Source organism: Eschrichtius robustus, chromosome 14, assembly GCF_028021215.1.
Source record: "Eschrichtius robustus isolate mEscRob2 chromosome 14, mEscRob2.pri, whole genome shotgun sequence".
Taxonomy (NCBI): Eukaryota; Metazoa; Chordata; class Mammalia; order Artiodactyla; family Eschrichtiidae; genus Eschrichtius; species Eschrichtius robustus.
The window spans coordinates 52,597,827-52,613,339 of NC_090837.1; the positions used below are offsets into that span (position 1 = coordinate 52,597,827).

Consider the following 15,513-nt stretch of genomic DNA (forward strand, 5'->3'; position numbering starts at 1 on the left):
TAAGAAGCACAAATGGAGTGATTAGCCTTGTCTAAGAGAAAGATCACTTCCTTCAGTGTAAAAGGAGGAAATGATAGGTGCTGAAAGACTTGTGACAAAGTGACGACAACTTCTCATTAATGACCTCCTTTCTCTGATGTGGGAAGCAAGGCCATCTGTTTAGCATAAATTGCGAGAAGGGGAAATGAAGAGAGCAGAACAGCTGATTAGAGAAATACAGTAGCTCTGTCAGAAAATGTTTAGCACCCATTTAAGGTTAGTGACTAGGAATCTATATTGGATCTGCTCTTTGTTTCTTTCTTGTTTCTTTGATTTTGTTTTATTTACACTAAGTTTCCCAACTATAATTCACAGAAAAGGCAGACGTTTGGATTCATGCAGTATTATGATTTTGCCAGATTTAGGGGAGGGGACAAATATACAGGGGACATGTTTTTAAGAGCTTTGTTAAACGAGTGTTTGGAATGCTGGACCATGAAATTCAAGTTCAATAACAAGTAAAGGGTTGAGAAGAAAGTAAGCTATTAATGGTCCCACCAGGACAGAGATTTGAGCTATCTTGTTCACCACTTTACTCCCAGTTCTTAGAGCAATGATTGTTTGAATTAATGGTTCGTTGAGACCAATGGGCAGAGATAGTGGGAATAGTTGAAAAAACAAGCTTGAGGGTAATATGTGGGCATCAGGAAGTAGTAGGGTGTTTGAGTTACTGAATTCAGAAGAGATGCTGTTTTAATTGGTCACAAGTTCCTGGATATAAAAAGAAAGCCTTACTGAGAAAGTATTTGACCTGAGAGGTCAAAGAACTAAGTCAGAGTGTTGGTTGAGTGTCATTCATGTAATGTTGACATTAGCAGGGATGATGGTAACAGTTGAAGGAGAAGACTGAATCAAGTGTTATCATCAGTGATTGAGAGTGAATGGGTAAATAGATGTTACAGATGAAGAGAGGTTGAAGGTGGTAGAGCAGATGACAGAATCCTCAGAGCACTGGGAGTTTAATGAGAGACAGGGAGAATAATGATCAAAAAGCAAAAATAGAAGCAATGATGATCCAAATACTACCTCTTGGCCCTGAAATATATAGGGTATATTGAGTATTAACAATTCTTACTGAGAAGGATGTAAGGGAAACATTGACCTCAGGAAAGAGCCAAGTTTCAGTTAAAATAGGAGATAGAGGTAGCACTCTAAGAAGAGTACAAAATACAGCTGAACACTGGGGGCATGGGAAGGGTTGGGGAAAAAAGAGAGTAAAACTATAGAACGTAATAGGGATAGCAGTACTTTGCTAATTTATGATGAATTGGGGTAGAGAATACCCTTTGGACATTGACTGATTGAAAAAAGGAAAGAGAGACATAGCTGATTTAGTCTCAGAAGACCTTGGACCTAACCTAAGTGCTCTTCAATAGCGGATTGGTTAACTAAATTAAGAGTGCTTCCAGGAGACAAAGTGATCTGAAATCATTAAAAATAATGTTATAAAAAATTGATATGGAAAAAATATTCCCAATATATTAAGTGAAAAAGTAGTTTACACAATCCATATGTATATTATCCTTTTTTATAAAAGGAGAACAAGAAGGATAATTGGATGAGTAATACTTTCATACTGTTTGAAATATATTGTAATTTTTAAAAAGACTAGCTGTCCAAAGGTCTAAAAAGCTGCCTATGGAGGAAGGTGCTAAAACTTGAACCATAGAACCATTCATTTTTTCAACAAATATTTAGCTCCTACCTTGGGTCAGATACCATTCTTTGCACTGGAGATAATAACATAAACAAAGTAATGACCCTGCTCTTGTAACTGTTGAAAGAGAAAAGCAAATAAGCAAAATCTGAGAGAAGAGCATCCTAAGCAGAGGATTCAACACACGCACAGGCCCAGAGGTAGGAATCAAGCATACCAGCAGGTTTTTGGCAACCCTGAGCAGCTGCATTGATGGAGAGGAGTGGGATTTAGAGAGAAAAAAAAATAGTTCTGTTTTAGATAGTTTGGGATGCCTATCACACATCCAAGTGGAGATATCAGGCAACAGTTGGGTGTATGAGTCTGGAGCTCAAGAGCGAGGTTGATGTTAGAGCTATACGTTTAGGAGTCATTAACATATTGCTGTTATTAAAAGTCATGAGAATGAATGGAATTACCTAAGACGTGAGAACTAAAGATTACGCCCTGGGACATTCCATCATTTAAAAGGTAAGAGAAGAGGAGGGTAATCGGGAGAGGTCTACTGAAATCACCAAAGATGAAAAAAGAGAGTGGGAAGGGAAAGCTCCTGCATCATGTTTAGCTTTTCATCCAGTGCAGCTTATGCACTGGACCTTGAAATTGTTTCATTTCAAGGTCTTGCCTGGGACTTAAGGGCAGGGTCAGCTACATAACTTACAAGACCAGTGCAAAATGAAAATCCCTTGTTCAAAAGGTAGGATGAAAAATGCAGTTAAAGGGACTAAACTACAAAGCAGTTTCCTTTAAGAAGAAATTCATAAAATAACAGGTGATACATGAGTAATATAAACCCACAGATAGCAAAAAAATATTTTTGATGTTATAATTTTATATAATATAATAAATAATAGTACTTTATTAATGTGATAACTTGGTTGAGCATAAGATTTTTCTGGTTCATGTTTTTTCAAATTCATTTATTAGATCATCAAAGTTTATACTTTTAGCAACTTTATTTTAAGTAATATACTTAAAAGCAGATTAGCTGCTCTTGGCAAATGAAAGATCACACATAAATTTTGGTAAGTTTTAATTTTGAGAAAGATCTTTCTGCTGATGCAACTGACACTGGAACTGTTAAGGATATTTTATAAGCTGTGACATTCAGATAGATTTGTGATAAATTATTTCAAAATATAAATAGTATAGCTTGTATATTATACAAATATAAATAGTATATTTTAGTATATCTAGAACTGATGGTTCTTATGGAACAATTTTTTTAAAAGATTTAACTCTTCATACACATAGTTTCGTGTATATATATAAATTTAAATTTGTACAATGCCATTTTAATGTTTTCTCTGGCATTTTCTGTAACTTGTAGAGGTCATATGAGAAACCGAAAGTCACCTAATGGTTTGTAGGTAATTCAAAATGCCTATTATGCTTTCTATTACTGCATCTTAAATTACAAAGAAAAAACTAATTTTAAAACTGTATTCCTCATTAATTGGTTCATTTGAAGCTGCATATAAAAACAATGTTCTTTTCCATCAAATGCAATAATCTTTATATTTAATTTCTGTTTCTCAGCCTGTGGATATTTGCTTTGCAATGTTGCAGCAGTTTTTAAAACCAGAGATTCTAAACTCTTTGAAGATTTCTGATATCTCTTTGATATGCTATATTACAATGTCCATGCGTATGCTTTTATTTTGTAATAATTTTCCTGACTTTTACTGCCTAAACACTAGCAGTTCTTATCCCAGTGCTCAGGCCAGAGAGCTAATATTTTTGCCTCGGGGATGAGCTCTGGGAAGATAGGCAAGCCAGCCTCCCATGACTGCCACCACCACTGCTGCTTCTGCCACCATCACCATCACTAATCTGGAGCCCTGCACCACCCCAGACTGCTTCTGGCATGAATGTGCATACCAAGCAGGCAGCCAACTGTTTGGCATACACACTGTGCTGTGGGCCAGAACCCACATATACATGCCTGGCATATCTCCTCTGTTCACACACATGCTCCCTTGTCCCATCAGATTTTATTGGGTTGGCCAAAAAGTGCCTTTGGTTTTTAAGTAAAGATAAAAGACACATTTTTCATTTTCACCAAGACCTTTATTGAACAACGTATTCACCCTTTTGTTCCATTACCTTCTGCCATTTTTCAGGCAGCTTCATAATTCCATCTTCCCAAAACTTTTTATCTTTTTGAGCATAGAACTCTTCCAGATGCCTCTTACAGTCTTCCAGGGAATTGAAATTTTTTCCATTACGACAGATGAATCAGAACTTCCCAGCCAAGCTGTAACAGTTTTTGCCTGGTCTTCAAAGAAACATGCAGTCTTGCGTTATCCTGATGGAAGATTATGCATCTTCTGTTGACTAATTCTGGACACTTTTTGTCGAGTGCTGCTTTCAGTTGGTCTAAGTGGGAGCAGTACTTGTTGGAATCAATTGTTTGGATTTCCTGAAGGAGCTCGTAATAGAGGACTCCCTTCCAATCCCACCATGTACACAACATCACCTTCTTTGGGTGAAAACCGGTCTTTGGTGTGCTTGGTGGTGGTTCATTTCGCTTGAGTACTTATCACATGTTAATTTATACCAACTCATTAATTTAATCCTAACAGGATTTCTGTTGGTCCCTTACGCATGACAAACTGAACTGAGAGACTGAATAACTTTCCCTAAGTCACAGAGCTTGCACATGGTAGAGCAGAGATTTCAGCCAAGTCTGTCTGGCTGCAAAGAATTTGAGAGGCAGCATAGTGTCCTGTGTACAAGGGCTGGAAGCAAATGACCTGGGTTCAAATCCTGACCCTGCCGTGTAGTGTCTTCTTGCTAGACGAGTTACTTCTCTGAGCCTTGCTTTCTTCGTGTATATAATGGGGATCAGAGTACTACAGGACCTACCTCATAGGGTTATGTAGAGGGTTAAATGAAAGTGAGATACGTGTAAAGCATTGAGAACAGCGCCTGATGCTTTAGTAAGCCTGCGATAAATGTTGCTACTAATATTGTTATTGTTATCATGATTACTTTGCCCACTCTACGGTCTGTCTTCACAGGTTAGAAAAGAAGGTTAGTAGTCAGCAGAAAAGAAGAGCTTAGAGACAGACAGACAGCAGAGCCTCTCTGGTGTTTACCTTCCCTAAAGTTCCCCTAGAAGGCCCTCCTGCGTATGATGTGATCTGTGATCTGATTCTTGCTCTGGGCAGCCCATCTCTGTGGGCTTTTTGGATTTTAATTGTTTACTGATCTGATCATTTTCTGTCTGGGTTGTATGTGTTACAGGTATGAGACATCTCTATTGGATTTAGTTCAATCTCTGAGTCCCAGGACTGCTTCCAAACCTCGGCCCCATCGCTCCAGAGAAGCTGGGTCATGGCATCACAGTACTTGCCTACTCAGTCATCTGAAATCAACCCGGAACAAGACCGGGGCAGGCAGGACCCCTGAAGACCTGGAGGAGGATCAGATTCTGGAAGATATCTTTTTCATTTGACACTGAAGCACATGCTGCAAGATTTCCGTCAGAAATGAGTGGGTGTTTTTATATACTGATCCAGGATTTTAAATTATTTGACTGCAACGTAATTGTGTCTCTCCTTTCACAGGGAGGGACCTATCTCACTAGCATCCTGTTACGTGTTGAATATAGAAATCATTCTAACAACCCAGGGTGTTTCTGATCAGACCAATCAGTAGATAACACATTAAGGACGGATGGGGGTGGAGGGCAGTAGCTTTTCTATGCCAAGCAGAGATTAGAACATTAACATAGGACACTTTCTGCGTGGCAGAGGCCTTTGCATACTCAGCCTCATTCAAGAGTGTTTCCTTCTCAATATTTTGCTGGAAAAGGTTGGCTCTCGTTTGTACACAAGGAAAACCTTTCCACTGAGAGATCCCTCTAGTTTAAACGTAGCCCCTTTGTAACATAAGCAATTTCAGAAAGATAGAACCTTTTACCTCTCCACCCTGTTTTCTTACCACCTACCTCTTTCTAAGTCAGTCAGTTAATTCTGAGGTTGGAGTTGGTGCCCCTCCTATCACAAGCAACACTGAGGGCCAATTGTGAGTCAGTCTCGGCAGTCATCAGCCTGGCCACTGCCCATCCTATAACTAAAAGGGCTGAATAAGCTAGAGGGAGGCCCCCCCCAACCCTTAGAAACCAGCATTAGATTACACAAGCGAGTACTGCCCTAGGGGAGGCACTGGCCTGAAATGCTTGTCCTACAGTCGGCCATTTCCGAGGATAAATAAGAGTACTCTCTCAGTATTGTTCCTTGCCCCAAGTGTCTGTTTTATTCACCCTGGTGAACTTCCCATCAGCTGCTACAGGCTGACAGACTTCCCCTGGCCTCCTCTCTCTCCCCATGTGGAGTCAAGGCCCCGATTGACCAGGCCTTGCACATGCTCTGCTCAAGGCCACTGTCTCATGGCCCCAAAGAACCACCTCCACTTGCCAGACAATGTTCCACCAGCCCACGCAGAGTCTCCCCCTTTCTCCCGCTGGGCCTCACAGAGAAAGCCTTTGGAGGAAGTACACTCGAAACGTACTCTCTCTGCTCTCCTGTTCGGCAGAGCTCTTGAGATGGGTCCCTCAGCTTACAGTGGGCTCTAGTGGCCTCTCAGGCTTATGGGCAGTATGATGAGCCTGGTAGAGCCAGTGAGTTTAAAGCTTTGTAGTCATTGGAAGCCAGGGGAAGATATGCATTACTGGATGACTTTATTTGGTGTGGAGCGTGTTGCTTTTTTCTCTCTCCCTTTCACCAGCCCCTGGCCTGAACTGAGACTAAGCCTGTCAGCCATTATTGGTAGCTAACGCCAGACCTGCAGGGCAGCCTGCACTTAGTGAGACTGCATGGCTTCCCTGAGGTCTTTATCTAAATGAGATTATTTCAGCCCACAAAAGCCTCCTGTAGCAACTTCCTTGTCTGGGTAAATCCAAATCTCATTGTCTCTTCAGACTGAGGCCCTGTCACCTCCGCCCAGCCTTCCTTCACTTGGGTCTTTTTGTTCTTTGGAGGAGAGAAGAATATAGCCTACCAATACCATATTCTTAATCTGAGGTTAAGAATATCAGGTCAGGACAAACCAGTTGTAGTCATTCAGTTGAAAGGTTGAAAATTATTGCAGGTTACAATTTCCTCTTAAAGTTCACCCCTAAGAAAGTAACTGAATCAGTTTCATCCCATTCCAGAAGCCTTTGGAAAATAGAGCTTTCTTTGGTGTGGCCAAAAACAGGGTGAAAACAAACGGAGAGCCCTTGACCATTTTCTCAGTTAAAGTTAGGTTTCTAGAGCTATCTTTTCCTTGCCCCGTGTGTCATGACCAGCTTAAGTACACCCAGCTCCCTCGGATCATCCATAACCACACTTTCCTATTCTGGACAGCAGGGTCCTTACTGCTCTCTGGAGTAAGAGGATGCCAGAAAGACCAAGAAAAGGATTGTGATTTCTTCAAGAAGCTTGTTTGCCTTTAGAACAATCATAAACAGGACCTAAACTAAAGGCTTTGGGGGGTCACAAGCCACAAAATGGAGTTTAATTGCTTCTTTACCTCTCCTGAATGAGCAGTTTGGAAGAGCAAAGATGGATTTTCAACAGAGCATCAATCAACCTATTTTTCATATGCCACATTCCCCGCCCCCGCCAGTTGCCTTTCTCTATCCTGTAGGCATTTCCTGGTCGTCAGGGCAATAGAATGTGAATTTGTGTCTCGTCTAACATCTTCATTATGAATTGAACAATATATGTTAACATTTTAATCTGTGTCTCACTTTGAGATCTATATACATGTATGAAAAGGTTGTTGTAGAGCCTCGAGGCTTTTGTAGAGCCTAGAGGCTTGACCTAATTGCAGACTAACCTACCAAGGGAGAGGGCCTGGCACTCAGGAATCTGCCTTTCCTCCCTGTTAAGCTCTCCCAACAGTGACTGCCTGTCATGCGCTTGCCCAGCCTCCAGCCATTTCCCCAAAGCAAGACTGGACACGTGTTGGCAATGCTGCAGGTAGTGTTACCACATTGCACACCCTGCTTCCCACTGTTCTGGGAGAGAAAGACCAATCAGTGTTTACAAAACGGGACAGGACAGATGCCCATGGAAGCTCCTTAAGTAGGGCCCAAAGTGCTTGATTCAGAAGACCAAAGTCAGTCAAGGAGAAGCTTTCTCTGACAGCCACCCTTCCAGGAGGCACATTTGTGTTTACAAACCTGACCTCCATGGGGGGACTTGTCCAGAGCACCCCGAATGTCACGGGGAGGGAGGGGCTCTCTCCTCCCCCAGAGCCGTTCCTTACACTTGGCGCTGTTTTCAGCACCATTGTTCACATGAGAGATTCGCTGGTCAGAAACTCTGGGGAGGGGACAGGCCTAAAGGAGCAGAGCTGGACGAAGTCTGCCGTCATAGCCAATATCTCAGTGGCTATTTTCCCCATGTGGTTTTGATATTGAATTGTTCCTTGAACATCCCCCATCGGATAAGTGGAGTATAGCTTGAAAGCAAGAGAAGAGCCTCAGGTTATCAAAATGTTGTTTCTCTTAGTATTTGTTAAAACAACAGGAACCTATGGTCAGTTGAAAGAAAGGAAGTAGTTTGCCACATCCTACAGGTTTTCCTGGCTGAGTCCGGTTCACTCCCATCACATGAACACCAAGCCTCCTCTAGGTTGTGTGGTCACTAGAATGGGAGGTTCCATCTGTGCACACCTCTGAGTCCCTTCTTTGTGCTTTTCCCCAAAACTGCTTAGCAAAGAAATGTCTCGGCACTTTGACACAGGAAAAATAGTGCTGCTTAGTTGGCTTTCGGTGCTGGGAGAACATAGGCGAGGGCTTGGATACCTGAAATGCCCAGTTCTGAGATCACCAAGACAGCCAGTTCTGTGGATTCAACCAAGACAGCCAGAGACCCTATCCTGCCCCTGCTCCCCCAGTCAGCCTGACACTTTCCCCTGAACCAGGAGGCTTTGCAGCTCCCCTCAGAGACAGAGGTGGCAAGGACAAAATCATCACTCAACTGGCTCCCAAGCTGAAAATGAGCTAAGTAATTGTTGCCCCGATTGTAATAAGATAACCCTTGAATCTAGGAGCAAAGCTAGAGATGAGTAGGGTGAGGGTGACACCCTGGTCCTCAGAGGAAGAATAACCTGGCAGCTAGAGAGCCAGTTTCATAAATGAGTAACCAGCTACACAGTTCCTCAGAGTTTCTCAGAGCTGCTATTCGAAGTGGATTGTTCCTGAGCCCCTTGGGCTCCATTGTTCCATTTAGAACTGGGATTTCTACCCTCTCAGGCTTCAGCTCCATAGCTATTCTCCCTCCCATCCACCTCCACCACATGCACACTCAGAATTGAGTGAGCACCTAGAAAATGCTCAGGGCCTTTTCCACCTCCACTCCTCCCCCCCGCCCCCCCATAATCCCATCACCTTCCAGAGTCACAGAATTCTGTGGCTGGATTAGACCTTAGAGCCCATAGAATCCATCACTTTCATTTTACAGATGAAGAAATTTCAGAGAAAGGTGAGCTCTCGCATCCTGTCAGTGGCCAGTCTGGCTGCCAAGCTGGTACCCTCCCCACTGCAGGGCATCACTACCTTGATCTGGTGTTCCAAGATGAACATTTTTAAGAATCTCAACTAGGACTGAACATTCTACCACCATCTGTTAGAAGTGAGCTCTCACAAACCACTCGGGCCAAGGGGGGCAAAAAATGCAGCATGTCCATTCCTCAGGGGGGTTTTAGGTCAGTAACCCTCAAGTGCTACTGTCTGGAACTTCTTTCTGTTTGTGGAGGTGGAGGTCATGGGAAGGCTATCTCAAGAAATATCCCTGGGAAAAAGATAAATCTCTCCAGGTGGCATAATGGACATCACTGTCTTCTCTAAATAATAAAGGCTGTAGCACTAGTTAAGACTTCTTCTGAAAACACAGTGGCCAAAATGAGGGTGAGGCCCACCTTCAACTGGTAGGGGAGGTGGCTAGTAAAACCAGTAGGAATGACCTATATCATATGTTGCCAATGGGGCGACCACTTTGACCATGACTTGCCAGAACCCAAGGCTTGTCTTCATCAGTTCTGTTGGCCAGTTGAGTGGCTCCCCTGGGCCCAGCATTGTGTTAGATGTTGTTGATCCCACTAAGGAAGAGGTTAACGGCACAAGCTGTGGAACTCAGTAGACCTTATACAAATCTCAGTTACACTGCTTCCTAGCTGAATAATCTTAGGCAATATATTAACCACACTAAACCTAAATTTCTTAATCTGTAAAATTGGGATGCTAATGCATACATCATAGGATGGTTGTAAGGGTGAAATTTAGTGAAATAATGTATGTGAAGGGCCTAGGAATAGTACCTGGCACATACAAAGTGTTCCACTAATGGTAGCTATCATTATTATCATTTATGTCTCAGTTAACTTACAGACTAGATAGAAGACAAAGCTTCGTACTTTAAATTTTTAACAATAATAAAACAAAAGCCATCACAGTATGTCTTCCAGCAACTGGTAGGAAGCTGTAAACACTATGGTTTCAGAGAGCAAATTGCTGGGCCGAGTTTACTTAGGATTTGTGGGAGAAGGAGGAGTAAAAGGAGGGAGATTTGACCTAGGCTTTGGAAGAGTATCTAAGATGGATGGAGAGTGGGGAGGGACTTGGGGGGTGGGAAAGTGCAGAAGTTGAGTGTTCATTGGCAAAAAGCTCAAGATGTGTTTTGAAAGAATGGTGAGGAGATCACAGCTAGTAGGTGAGGTTCCAGAAGAGAAGTCATCGACCTACGCTGAGAGAAATATGCTGGGCCCAAATTGTGAAGAATGTTAAATGTCAGGCAGTGGAGTTCCATCCTTCAACAAAATCCATAAACTATTTTGGAATTACTTGTTTAGAAATATCTACGTTGCAGTAGTGTCAGGCTCTATCAGAGGGGATGGGATAAGGTTGGGAAGGAAACATCTACTGTATGCCTACTAAGTGTTGAGCAAGGTGCATAGATACCTTATTTCATTTAATCCACACAGCAACCCCAAAACATAGGTGGCAGTATCCCGCTGTTAGAGATAAGGAAACTGATCTTGGAGAGGTTAGGTGTTGGGCCTCAGCTGCTAAATGGCAGAGCTAGTAAGTGACCTGGAGACTGGAGCTGTCTAGTTCCACAGCTGTGCTCTTTCTCCTGTACAAGACTTTCTCTAGCCTAAGCGGGTGGCACTTTAGGCAGAGACACCAATTGTTACGAAGCTATTGCCACAGGTCAGGTGAGGTGTTGAGAGATTGTCACCCCTATCCATAGGACTGGATAGAAGGGTGTAGAGTTGATACGCCGCTACCATCAGGCTTGCTAATACCTCCTCCCAAGTGTGGACCTTGTGACGACCCACCCAAAGGAGAGTTAGGGGCTGCAGATCAGACAACCTAGGATCCACGTCACATGCCCGGGACTGAGTTGGAAAGAAAGACCTCGAATGCAGCACTTAGATCAGCCTTGCTTCAGTTGAGAATGTGCACCAAAAGTCAGATTGCCACTGGCTGAAAAGATAAATAATAGAGCATCGAGGAGGGAGTGATGAGCAGGGGATGCGGAAAGAAGTCAGAAGTTGCTTCAGTGGAGCTCCCTTCACGGACGCACTAGACAGGAGGGTTGATAAGGTGCTAAACCCCAGTAGTGTTGGAGATGCAAAAATCAGGGACTACTTCTAACAAACCAAGGGGAGAACAAAGCCATGGATAGGAAGAAATAGAGATGGGGAACAAAAATAACGTCACTGTAGGGTGATGACGTGGGAGGGACAGAATGAGCCAGGAAAGAAGGATGGAAACCCAGACCCTGTACCAGAAAGGGAGGAATAAATACAGAATATCAGGCATGTGAGTAGAGGCCGATGGGGGCCAGGAGAACATCAGAAACTCACAAAGCACTTACTGTGCACAAGACCCTGGGCTGGCCCTGTGTGTCTTATTCAATCCTTATGAGATGGGGCCTCTTTGCATACTTTAAAAAAAAAAATCATTTCATTATATGGGGTTTTTCTTGTGAGCCACCTCAAATCCTTTATGGAATGAGGCTAGGCATACATCGATGCACACCTAAAATTTGAGGGTGATATCTTTGGCACCAATAATGAAAGACTTAACCAAGACTTAACCAAGGTCGTCTGCTAGACCATTCCAAATGAATGGAATTCAGACTCAGAAACGGGGATTTGGGAGGGTCATTTCTCACTTCCGCTCTCCTACCCTCAGCCTCCAAGTAGCACCAAGTCCTCCTACTTCTCAACCTGCCCACTGCTCTCTCGCTCTCTCTGCTGACGCTTCTCTAGTACAATAGTCTGTTCACTGGCCTTCCTGTCAGGTGGCCTGCATTCATCCTTCAGTATGTGGCTTCACCTCTCTCTGCCTCACTCTTATCTTTAAGTGGAGATCATAGCAGAACCTACCTCACAGGGTTACCGTGAAGGTTAAATGAACTAATGTGTGAAGAGTGCTCAGCAGAGAATAAATCAGCACTCAATATGGGTTACCTGTTATTACCATTCTCCAGAAAACTACCAGGGTCATCATCATGTCACACCCCGGCTTAACGTGTTAGATCGTTTCCCATTGCCTGTAAGAGAGAGCTTGGACTTCTAAGCGCAGTGCACAAGGCTCCACTGCAGTCTGGAGACCTCCAGCCCCTTTTTCCTGCTCTTTCTTTCTCTTGACTTCTGTCCTTCAACCACCATGAACTTCTCTTAGCTCCTGAAGGCACTGTAATGTTCGTTTCCTGACTGTCTTATGAGCTCTTTTAGCCCTTTGTGCATCCTTTATCCCTTTGCGCATCCTTTATCCCTTTGCATACGGTAACATTTACTGTGCTAGGTTACCTATATATCTGATTCCTCCTTTAGACTATACAGTCAGACTAAGTTGTCAGTCTCATTTATCACTAACTCCCCAGAGCTTAGCATGGTTCCTGGCACATTGCAGGCTCTCAGTCATTGTTTATCAGACAGATGGATAGGTAAGGTGCATGGGAGGAAGGGAGGGAGGGAGGGAAGAAATGAAACAGAGCTGTGTTTCCAAAGTCCAGCACTCTTGACGCTATTCCAGGCTGCTTGCCACTCCCTCACGAGGGAGAGAGGACCGTGCCGAGAGGCCTGGGGGAGAGTGGGGCTTGGGACGCCTCCCCTGCATCCCCACACTGACTAGGCTTTTCTTTCCGAAACAAATCTGAGATTTGTAACTTCCCTGCCTAAAATCCAAGGACTCGGCCGTGCTTTCGGGCAAGGAGCACACCCCTGAGAGGGACATCCCAGGCTCTTGGCGCCTGGCCCACATTCCCGTCCTCCTCACCGCCCTCCCTTCGTTCTGCTCCCCTTGCACCTCACAGCCTTGGGGCATCTCCCGAAGGCACGCCGCTCTTTCCCACCTGCGTGGCTTTTGCAGGCCCTTCCTTTGGGGTGAATCTTCCCAGAGCCGGCTCCGATGTCAAGGCTGCCATGTTTTCCTCACCACCCCCCTCCCCCCAGGCATCAGTATCAACTCTTCTCTCGGCCCCAACAATACCCTGTAGAGCCTTCCGTTACAGCCCACCTCAAACTGTGCTGTACTGTTTTGTGCACTGTTTGTCCTCCCTATTAGAATGTTAATTGTCTAAATACAGCATATATTGACCTTGGAATCAACCCAGCCTTACCACTTGTGAGCTGTGTACATTTAAGCAAGTTACTCATACCCACTAAGCCTCAGATATAATAACTTAGAAAATTATTTGCAAAAATGGAGATGATATCCCTACCTTAGAAGTTTGGGGCCTGGCATGCTGACCTAGCCCTGGAAACTAGCCCATAGGAAAGCCAGAATGATGAGGCCAAAGTGTCCATGAAGGTAGGGCAGGCAGGGTGACCAGTGGAGCCAGAGGAGGCTCTGAGAGGGGGCTCCTTGGAACAGGAGGGGCCCAGGAGGGAAGCGCAGGGCTGCGTTTGTGAGGAGTTGAAGAGGCGGCTGGCCAGAAGACCAGGCCCCTCTGAGGTCTGGACAGGGTGTGGCGCTGGCCTCTCCCGCCCCCTCCTGCGCAGCTGACGGCTGGCGGCCTTGGCGGGCGCCTCGCTGGCACCAGCATGCAGACCACAGCCTGACGGCTGCGGGGATACCCAAGGCCCACTGTCCTTCACCTGTGCAGCAGTTATAAACTCTGGTTTTCCCTCTCTTTGTCCCTCTCTTCCCCATACTTAAGCCACTTTAAGTTCTGCCGTGGGCTTGTCTGGTGCTGAGAGGAGGGGCTGCAAGAAGGGGAGTTTGCTCTCCTGCCTCTAGTGGCTGCCGGTTGAGACAGGATGAGCTTCAGCCCCAGTGGGTGGTGTGAAGTGATTTAAGCTTGCTGGATTTATATAACACTGAGGAATGGTAAACTGTGTAAATTTGTTATGTTTTCCAGGGACAGTAATTTATGGAGGGGCATTTTTAACTCAAGTGCAGGAGTGTTAAATCATTATAATAAATTCATGCTATTCAGACTTTCTTACATTGTAATAAATTTTTTCTAAGCATGAATGAGGAGATCCATGATTCCTCTAATATACCATTGTGTATTTCTTCTCAAAATGACACAGCTTACTATATCAACTTGGAGAATAATAGAAGATTTACTGAGTTGGAGAAAAAAAGAAAGTTGAGTAGCAATGAGTCTGAGAAGGGACTTGAGAGCGTGACCCCCAAGCAGAACTTCTCCCCGCCTCTCTGCTTGCTTCTCACCCGACAGGAGGGGCAGCACATGCGGCCACAGCCCGGGAGGGCCTGGCTAGGGGCACCTCCCCGAAATCTGCCAGCTGAGCCTTTGAACGGAGAAATGCGGCCAGGGACTCCAGCGGCCTTCGGTCCTGTCCTGTCCTGTCCTGTCCTGTCCTCTCCAGGGGGAGGTGTTAGAGTGGGGCTCTATTAGAAATGAAAACTCTCTCTCCCCATGATGCGAAATCCCTTCCAAAAGCATCAGTCTGGCTAGAGAGCTGCCCTGCGTACAGCCCTCTCTCATCACCTGTCTCGCCTCCCTCCTCACCTGGATGCTTAGCTGGACCAGAGGCTTCATAGTTTTCATCAGATTCTCAAAGGAATATGCAATCCAAAGAATTCAAGAATCACTGGTCTTCAGGAAACTCTGAAGCATCTTTGGACTGTCCACTAGGTACAAGGCAAAGTCCAGTGATGTGGTTCCTGGCCTCCAGCAGCACCCAGGAACTGTGTCGAGCTGCAATTGAAGTTCCCAGAAGTCAGTGCAGCCCCAGAGGCCTGAACGGCAGCCCCTAGGAGGGGGACTTCAATCAGAATTTCCTGGAAGATAAGATATTGTTGCTGGGCCAGGGCAGGAAGGAAGGAAGGAAGGTGCCCCAGACAGAGGAACACTGTGTCAAAGGCATGGAGACAGGGACCCCAAGATGAGTGAGCTCATTGCTAGGCCTAGTGTTTAAACTTGGAGAGCAGCAGGGCCCAGTGGAAAGAGAACTGTGTAGGTTCCGTTACTCAGCAACAGTTTCCAGTTTACCTAGTGCTCCGTCAGAGGCTGAGGTTCAAGTCCTTGCTGTGCCACCGTAGCTGTGTGACATGTGCAGGTCCCTTCACCAGTGCAAACTCAGTGCCTCTACCTGCAAAACGTAGGACAGCACACTTGTGCACAGCTGGCTCACAGACTACATGGGGATGCCGCGAAAGGATGCTCAGGCATCTGCTGAGTAAACAACTGTGAAGCACTTTATGCATATCGGGTGCTTTTGTCATTTATCTGAAGGCTGGCAAGGGGCAGCGGGCCCCTCCGGAGCATGGAGAACTGCGGATTCCATGACAGCCAGGC

The 15,513-nt window shown here is 44.9% G+C and overlaps 1 protein-coding gene across 3 annotated transcripts in view; it reads left to right on the plus strand.

Annotated features, from left to right (window-relative positions):
• The window catches only part of KIAA1328 (KIAA1328 ortholog), a 371,762-nt gene extending 357,460 nt beyond the window's left edge, over positions 1-14,302 (plus strand). For 2 of the 3 annotated variants that reach the window (XM_068562569.1, XM_068562571.1), the window contains one exon: positions 4,985-10,322. In XM_068562569.1, the coding sequence (XP_068418670.1) occupies positions 4,985-5,195 (211 nt within the window). In that variant the 3' untranslated portion in view covers positions 5,196-10,322. Of the gene's footprint in view, positions 1-4,984; positions 10,323-14,281 lie in introns of those variants that run through there. The other variant, XM_068562570.1, reaches the window with a different exon arrangement.
• The last annotated feature ends 1,211 nt before the right edge of the window (positions 14,303-15,513 follow it).